The 9284-nt window shown below is 40.6% G+C and overlaps 1 protein-coding gene across 1 annotated transcript; it reads left to right on the forward strand.

Annotated features, from left to right (window-relative positions):
- Positions 1-207: 207 nt before the first annotated feature.
- Positions 208-8261, forward strand: LOC104546731 (arf-GAP with GTPase, ANK repeat and PH domain-containing protein 1-like; the record flags this gene model as incomplete). Its single annotated transcript, XM_010192196.1, has 3 exons — positions 208-362; positions 2691-2781; positions 8039-8261. Coding segments are annotated over 3 exons (469 nt in total), but the record flags the coding sequence as incomplete, so codon positions are not given.
- Between the last annotated feature and the right edge of the window lie 1023 nt (positions 8262-9284).

Consider the following 9284-nt stretch of genomic DNA (forward strand, 5'->3'; position numbering starts at 1 on the left):
TACATAACATTTGGAGAGAAAAAGCAGTGGATCTGCAAGTTGTTTCCTGATGCAGGGTAGTGGGATGTATCTAGCCTCAAACCTTAAGTGTCCAGACCTGCATTTTCTTGATACATTGTAGAAATGCACATCAACCAGGATTGTTTCAGCCTAGATACCGATATCCTTAAACTTTAAACTTCTCTTCCTATTGCATGTTTTTTTCAGAACAAGAAGAAAACTTCGAGTTTATCATTGTCTCTCTCACTGGCCAGACTTGGCACTTTGAAGCTACCACATATGAAGAAAGAGATGCGTGGGTACAAGCCATAGAGAGTCAGATCTTGGCCAGTTTACAGTCATGTGAGAGCAGCAAGAACAAGGTATGGTACACAGAGTAATACTGAAAATAAGTCTTGGGTGGATGAACATTAAAAGGAAAGCAAAATCATCTACTTTGCATTTTAAACCTATACTCCTAGAGACATGCAGGTATTAGGCATGCGACAGAGCAGCGTTGGAGCTCCATGCATATCTCAGATATTTCAAGGTAGCTGGTGCTGTAGCCTGTTTTACAGCAATTGAATTAATGGAGCTCCTGGATTATCTTTTTTGCCATCAGTATTTCTCTTAAAATTCTGACTGATGCTCAGGGCTAGGTCATGGATTCTCCCTATTGAGAAGTTGTACAGTGTAGTCACTGCTGTAGGTTGAGGATTGTTTTGGGTTAGAGGACTGCAGAAGGCACTTGAGGAAAAGCTTGTCTTGGAGAAGAGTGGAGGCAGACCCCAAAACCAGCATATTTACTAGTCAAAACTCTAGTTTAATCTACTAAGCTCCTGCATGGCAAAGTTTTAACTAAACATTCTAGTTAACCTAATCATAAATATGTAGTAATGTTCAGGCACAGGACTCTGCTGTGATGAAGTAATACAAACCACAGAATGAAAATTAAGCTATTGCTTTTGTGTCTGTTGCTTTACAAAGCATATGTGCAATTTTTCTTTTCTTTAATTACACTGACTTAATTTTAAAATTATTTTCTGCCTTGACTAATATAAACCAAGCAAATCCAGAACCAGTTAATCAAAGCTTTTTAGGGGGAGAAGAACATGGCCTAAGAGGAACAGACCTTCTACCTTCCAGTGCTTTCGTATGATTGACAAAATATTTCTTGTCAAAACAAGTGTTTAAAATCTGAGACTTCTTCAGACATTTCTCACTTTTGGATGGGCAGGAGAACTTCTGCTTCTTCAGACTCTGCGTTTGCAAACCCTTCACAACTAGAGAGCGAGGTGTTGAATGGTAGTGGAGGGAAAGAAGTGGAGAGTAATTATTCAGACCTATATATCCTTTAATAATACCAATGTAACAGTTGACTTAATGATTTGATATTGCACGGAGACATGTATTTTGAAGTGAATGCCTGCTTTCATTTCCCTGATTTACCAGAGTAGATCAGGCATCAGTGATTATCATCATCATAACATAATTTGCTTCCCATTTTGTTAAAAAAAATACTTATTTCCAATATGTATTTCTGCAATAGAGAAAAATCAATGCTCCTATGTTTTTTTTGCCTTTCATAAATTTATATGTTCTAATGTGTATGCTAAGGGGACACAACAGAGGAAATTTGTACACTAACACCTATATAAAAATACAAGAGGATAACAAGTGGCTGGTAATACTGTGCAATACCTGCAGAGAAGATTGACCTTTGTGTACATTAAATATTCTTTTGAAAGGGAGTATCTATTGATAAGACTATGAGTGTGCAGGCAGCTTGTTTGGTTAAATATTCAACCTGCTGCAATGCTCAGAGAGGTTTTTTCTCTCTGAAGTATTACTGAAGTTTCAAAACATGTCAGAAGAGCTAGCTGGAATAGCAAAGTAACAGTTAGTTGGATAGGTTTAGTAGGTATCTTGTTGATAGATCAGGAGGATGTATCTTCACATGGCCATATTTAATACCTGATCCTCATCCTGCTTAAATCAATTCATTGCAAAGGGTCCATCACTTGCTACAGCTAACAGTTTTCTTCTCAGAGAGCCCACAAGACACTTTAGTTGGATAGAGCTGAACTATTTGTCCATTGTGACAGTCTCTGCAGGTCCAAGTAGAGGTCATTGGCAGGTCATCATGGAGAGAATTTAAATGGGAGCCGTCTGATTAAATCTGACCTTTTGATGATAAAAAGGTTTCAGCTGCTTTTGCAAACCATCCCTTAGTCTTCATTAGCAAAAGCATACACATCAATAAAAGAAATTGATTTCATAAAATAATATTCTTATCTAATTTATCTCAAGAAGCAAACCTACACTCTGACTATTGTTCTGGTGAATAGCGGGGTTCATTTTCAAGCTCGATTTTCCTCTGTGCAGTCTTCCCACTTATTAGAATCCAGCCTGGAGACCACAAAATGCTGGGAGCTCCTGCACAGGGGGGAGAGAGCCCTGGGAGAAAGCCCAAGTTGCCAGAAAACATAGAAGGAAAGAGGAGTCCCTGCTTGGCAGGCGTGGACAGTGTTTGGGGATGCCAAGGGATCACAGTTTCTTGAGAGGCAAACCAAGGACTTGAGGTCCTTTGGTCATATTCATTCAGCCTTGGTCTAAGCTCTGGGTTGTGGTGTTCGTTCAGCTGACAGTTGTCTCAGCTAATTTTGTTGGGTTCTCATTTGTTGTTTGTGCATTTCTTTAAATCTAAACAGTCCCGCCTGACCAGCCAGAACGAGGCCATGGCCCTTCAGTCCATAAGGAACAACAGAGGCAATTCCCACTGTGTGGACTGTGAAGCACAGAGTAAGTACAGCCACATGACTTCAGAAAATTGACGCCTTCTCCTTGGCTGACACATAGATGAACGCCCACCACGGGCTTTGTCCTTTTTTTGGTACTGTGTTCCATATATTGTTTGCACGTTTCCTCTTCATTATGGAGTTTGCTTAATCAGACTTATTTTGTGTTAATTTATACTTAGTATATGCTGTGTTAGATGTATCCTAATTCTTTCCCCTTGTTGTTTCACATGCCATTTCAATTGTCAACATTTCTTTACTTTCCTTTGAAAAAAGGGAAAAAGAAATCCACTGTTTTCCTTCCATTTTGGGTGAAGAGGGCACATGTGCCATGGTAATATCTTCAAAGAGTTAGAGCTTGATTGGTGTTTTTTTGGTTTGATTTTTTTTAGGGTTTCTTGTCAGAAGAAACCAAAGTCATTGTTCATTATATCTGGATACTAGAAAACTGATTTGGGATTTTTTTTTTCCTCCCCTTTGTGTTTCTTTCCCTTTTTTTATATTTTTAAAACACATACTTAGTGTTCAGAAAAGTGTTCTTGAGAATACTTTGAGCTACAGTTCACCTCACTAACCCCGGCTGAGGTCATTATTCTGGTGCTCTTTAGTTCCAGGGGTTTGCAGCAAAGCCACAAAAAGAGGAAGTACTCTTGCTCTGAAGCAATTAGTTGTAGAAGCAGGAGGATTGAGAACTTGTGCATTTTCATTTCTTTAATATTTGAAAGTCAGAACTTTTCTTATTATTTTTACATGTGCTTAAAATGGAAAAATATTCTGTTTTTCTTTGAGTATAGTTTTTTGTTTTAAGACTTGCTGTTTGGGATTTTGACTACTGGTCTAAGCCATTCTAACATTCCAGTTAGCTTCAAAATTTGCTAGCTGTATAGTTAGCAATTTAGCTGATTTAATCATCCACCAAACAAGCCTATTATCCCCCACCCTCATCATCAGAAGCCTTGAAGATAAGGTGCCTAGCACATTAACAGCTATTTAAAATAAAAAATATTTTTCCAGTGCGTACCATCAAAATGTGCTTCACATACAAATTTATTTTAATGTTTTCTTTTGAAAACGGTCAGGTATTTGAATGCTGACCATAGAGGACGGATCAAGAACAAGGGCAGCTGCCCTGTCACCTGTGGTTCAGCACGCAGGGATGTGAGCCCTGGCTGGACTGAGTTTTGAGCACCAGGGCTCGGATGCTCTCAAAATGGCTATTGACCTGCTGGAGGGAGACCCCAGTTAGAAATATTACAGTGACTTTTCACAAACAGGGACAAAAAATAGCAATGTTGATAAATCAAGGGCTTTACATTCTTCTAGATAGTAATCCGGCATGTGATAAACAAGGGGAAATGTTGGTTTGACTGCTATTTTAATATATACAGCCCAAAGTGACTCTTATTTATTGGTGTTCTTTCATATTAACCTGGTAGTCGTTCAGATTTACACCAAAGCTTTGATATAGTTCAAGTAAAAGGCATATAAGATGCTGTGCTGTGTATGAGAAGGACGGGGTCTTCAAGTGACCTAGATGTATATTTAGCTCATTTGAAGTACTCACTGCTGTCTGTGCGCAGGCCGTGATGGCAGAGGTACTGATTTCTGCTCCAGTCTGTCTGTACGGCTGTGGGTGGCATTTTCCTAGACCCTGCTAACTGATCACCCAGGCAGAGGGCGAACATGCAGTCCCTTCACTGCAGACTTCCCACACCCACATGTGTCCTTCTGATGTATCTGTGATCCACTGCAGCTCTACCTAAAGTGCACGCTATCCCTAGCGTGTGCGTTTCTCTCCCCGGTCGTGCACATACCCCATTATTTACGCAGCCAAGCTAGATGTTTAATCAGGAAAATGATTGTGCAAGAAAGCAGCACTTTTTTTTTCTTTCCTTTTTTAATTTTTTTCATTTCAGCCAGGTTGGTTTTCATCCAGATTGCTTCATGGGTCAAGCTGGCCATGCGTGCATGGTGCCAGCAGAAGGGATGTGCCAAGAACATGTTGCTGGGAGAGGGCAGGGTGGGACTGCCCTTTTTGGCAACTCTGAACCTTGGTTATGTAGCTTTGGGGGAGGAAAGGGTGATTTTGGAATCTCAATTGAAACATCCTAATTGTTTGTGTTCGTGGAGATTATTTATACCCTCTTTGACTCTTCTTGCTATTTGGCCTTCCTAGTTTTAAGACCACGGTCTTTCCTTCTGAAAAATCTGAGATATTTCCAAAGCAGTGTGTCCTAAAACATAAACACGCCCATGAGGTGAACCTCAGCCTGCTGCTTTTTCTGCCAGGCTTCACTTCATTTGCTTCTCTCCCTTTCTGCCTTTCCTGGGCAAGTCCTTGCCCCCGGAGCATTTAGCATCACAAACACCAGCGCTCTTGTGGAAAGCTTACGTAGTTTGCATCTTCACAAAGCCAGATGTTTGAGAGCAAAGGAATATGAGATGTTGCTGTCCCTCAGCTATATTCAAGAGCCATCAATCTTCCACTTCAGAAGTCTCATTCTTCCTCTTTCTAGAGCTCTTTGCCTTTTTAGCACTTCATCACTGCACTTTGTTTCACCAGGGAATTTCTGCCTTGTTGTATGTTAATCAGCAGCAGTAGTACCAGCAGCATCTGGGTGCCCTCAGCCTTCTGGCCCCTTACCAGTCTCACGCTGAAGTTTCTCAATGTCCTTTATTTTACCATTCCTATTCCAAAGCAATAGATGAGGCAAAGTGGTCTTTATGTGCTAGAGGTTTTACCCAAGAAGTTCTGGTTTCATGGTTCAGAAGGAAACTGCTGTTGCCTTTTCCTTGAGTGTGAGAGTCCCAGTGCTGACTTCTGTCTGGAGAAGGCACTGAGGGTGATCAAATTGCTTAGGCAAACCCAGCTAAATTTCTGCTGCCGAAGGATTTTAGTTCTTCCAGTCTTACTGCTTAAAGAGCAGATCAGAGTATAAATATGAGTCACTCTCTCAAGATAACTGGAGAGCATGGAATATCAGGCCTTTTCTGTTGTAGAAGAAAGCAGAGGGCTTCAAGAGAGACTCATCACTCGTTTTGCAGTCCAGCAGAGTCTGTATTTTCTATTTGAAAGCCAAACACTGAAGTAATAATCTGTGTGGCCCTGGGAAGCCTGTCAGGCTCATCACAAGATTCAGTTTTATATTCAGAATAGAAAAAAAAGAACATAAACAGAATACGTAAACTTTTCTCTCTGTTGCTGCAACTCTTTGCGAGATGCCTGCACCCCCTGCTGCTTCTTTCCCTGGCTCTTCTACTCCTCTTCTGCTCTGCCCAGCACTATCTTGCACATGCTGAACTCATCAGAATTTAGCATAGCAAAGCCTTTCATTAGCAACCTCATGTCCAAAGGGATGAAGGAAACGGTGGGGAGGGGTTATTCTCCTAAAAGAGCTGTTCCAAGAGCTTTCACCTTCAGATGATCAATCTGACTGAGGTTTAAGTCAAAGTGGGCAGGAGGTTTTTAGAGAAGGAGAGAACGAAAAACCTTTAAGAATATGAGCAGCTGAAAATTGTAATCCGGGAATATTCAGTCATGTAAAAAAGCTCAGATTTTGTTTGACAAATTGTAAATAAAACAAAGGGAAATTAGCTTTAAAGCACCTCTAGCTACATTGAATGGGCTTTTTCTTCCTTTGCCATCAAATCTGAATGTACGCGTACTGAAGAAAAGCCTGCCACATGGTTGTAGGTATTCTAAGCATCCTCCAATTCAGAACTAGTGTTAGCAACAGCAGGAAAAGTGAGCTGATTTTCCATCATCTGATTAAAAAAAAATGTGAAAACCAGCTTGAATAGTTACATTTTACTAACCGCACGTGGTTCTTTTCAGGATAAATCAGTGGTAACAGATTTCAAGCATGAGATTTTAAAAGTGCTCAACTGCATATGGGAAGAGGAAAATGCAGATAGGAGCAGTGAATTGCAAACAGGGACATCCCAGAGATGGAGATTTGGAGATCTGAAATGCTGTATATTCCTAGTCTAAGACTTGGTATGGACAGTAACTTTTTAGGCAAAGATCTGTTTCTCTGCTCAAATGAAATAAGATGGGAGATTTTTCTTGTTGGGGAAATTTTTAGATTTGTAAGGACTGACTGAAAAATGTCAGTCAGTGCCTTCAATAAAGTGCAGGACTTTGCAGTTAAAATTATCTGCTTTCTTTTCATATTTTGTGTCCAAACATGGCATGGCAAAGAACTAGGAATAGTTTTCTTTTCACGTATTTTAGTTGCCAAAAATTCCTTTCTGATTTCGGGTTACATAAAGTAGAAATGAGGTTTTGGCTGAAATTTCCGTAAATGGAAGGAGACACTGGAAATTCATTTTCTATCAGCTCTAGATTTTATTTAGATTTGAATAAAAATTGTCTGCCCTCTCAATTAATCACCGTTTTCCTGCTTGGCATTTGTGATAGCCTGCTAATTCTTCAAGAGGCCCAGGATAAGGTGAGAAGAAAAGATTTGACAGCAGGAGGGAGGAAAAAAAGCCACCAAAAATTCCTCCCATACATCTTTCATTGCATTTGTTAAAATGAATGTTTGTTGGAGAGAAGGAGATTCATACAAATCTACATTTAAATAACACAGGACAGTCACAAAAAAGTGAACCATCTTGGGAAATGACTTTGAATTTCCCAGCTTTTGTCAGGTTTGTCACAGCCTTACTATTTGCGGGGTTATTATGTGTGTGTGTGTGTGAGTGAGTGGAATCCTTCTGGCTTGTACACTAAAACTGGAACTGTTCAGAGTATCATATTTTCATCTTAGTACTTATCTCCCTGATCTTAGAGATGAAAGCACACCCCATAGTGTGTTAGATGTAAAAGCCATATGTAGGTGATGATATAGATGGTTATTAAGGGAGCTGATATAGTTAGCAACAGAGACATTGTATCTAGTAGCTCTTTTTTTTTCCTCCTTTTTCCCTTGTAATTGTCTACAAGTGGCTCTAGATTCCCAAGAAGGGACTTTCTCCGCTACTTCATCATCAGCTGCCTGCCACTGCATTTATATTTTCTTTGTTTCTTCTTTTCTCTCTAATTCGTATTTTCTTTTGAGACTCCCCTCCACAATTTTTTTCACTCCTTGAGGGTTTCTCGGAAGGGTTAGTATCTCCACAAGGCAAAATTGACCCTACTGGAAGACCTCTTAACTATGCTTTTGGACAGGACACCTGCTCTTTTATCCACAAACATTAACTAGAAAGTTTTGTCAGGTGTTTCACTGTACTAATTCCTTGTGTCCCTTTTCCCATAGACCCCGACTGGGCCAGCTTGAATCTGGGAGCTCTCATATGTATCGAATGCTCAGGTATACACCGAAACCTTGGCACGCACCTCTCCCGGGTCCGCTCTCTCGACTTGGATGACTGGCCTATAGAGCTCATCAAGGTGATGTCTTCTATTGGGAATGAGCTGGCAAACAGTGTGTGGGAGGAGAGCAGCCAAGGCCACATGAAACCTTCATCAGACTCCACAAGGTAAGCTTTCCTACGCCATCTCACCATGGCACGCAGCGGGCAGGGAGTATGTGGCACTGCACATGGCCAAGGCTGTAAGCTTTGAGCCCATAAATCCTCATTTTGGCATTGCAGTCAGAGGTGGTAGTGCATTACCACATTTTCATTTTATTTTTTGTTAATTCTCTCTTGGACTACACCTTGTAAAAATCTTTAGGCATGTATATCTTCACTGCATGCCCAGGAAGGACATGTGTCAAGGATGGTGGGTTCTCAAAAGTTGAGTGACCCCATTACTTTTGACTCTTGTGAAGGTTTCCTCAGCAGCTCTGCAGTTTTTTTGTTCAATTGACTTACGGACAAAACAGCGGGAGATTGAAACCTTGTTGTTTCTCAGTCTAAATTATACTGCAATGGTTTTATTGTTTTGGTCAGGCACAAAGTTCCTGGCTCTTGGACTATCCTGTTTGTGATTAATAATCTGCCTTGAGTTGTTCAGGCTTACCCAGGAATTTGTATCTGGCTATCAGGTCTTTGGGTTCTCATCATAGATGTTGAAAGTCTTGCTTAGTGTAGACTTACTTACTTTTTTTTAATGTGATATATGTGAAATTATAAGTTGGTGTGAGTATGTGCTTCCTATGGGAACAGTATTTTACCTGCCTGTCCTAACTCAACACTCTTCTTTCTGTGATACATTGTCCTACCAAAGATAAGGCTTTTTTTTGCTTAATTTATCTGATCAGTGTAAAAGAAAGATGTTTTGCAAATACTTTCCTGATTTTAGTAGGTTTGAGATGTAGGTGCTACTAGCTATAGCTAAGATATTGGCGTGGGGGAGGCAGAGTGACCTCTGACAGGCTACTTTACAGCAGGGAGGGTGAGGCAGTAGAAAGACCTTCTGGACTGCCTTGCACAGCTGGGCCAACCCTTGCAGTTGTCTTCAGAAGCATGTTATAATTGTCTTAGGGCAAGCTGCAGGGGGCCGCCTGCATCCAAGCACTGGTCGGTCCCCAGGTAACAAATGACATGATGGAGGTTTAG

This window comes from Mesitornis unicolor, unplaced genomic scaffold, assembly GCF_000695765.1.
Source record: "Mesitornis unicolor isolate BGI_N332 unplaced genomic scaffold, ASM69576v1 scaffold79, whole genome shotgun sequence".
NCBI lineage: Eukaryota > Metazoa > Chordata > Aves > Mesitornithiformes > Mesitornithidae > Mesitornis > Mesitornis unicolor.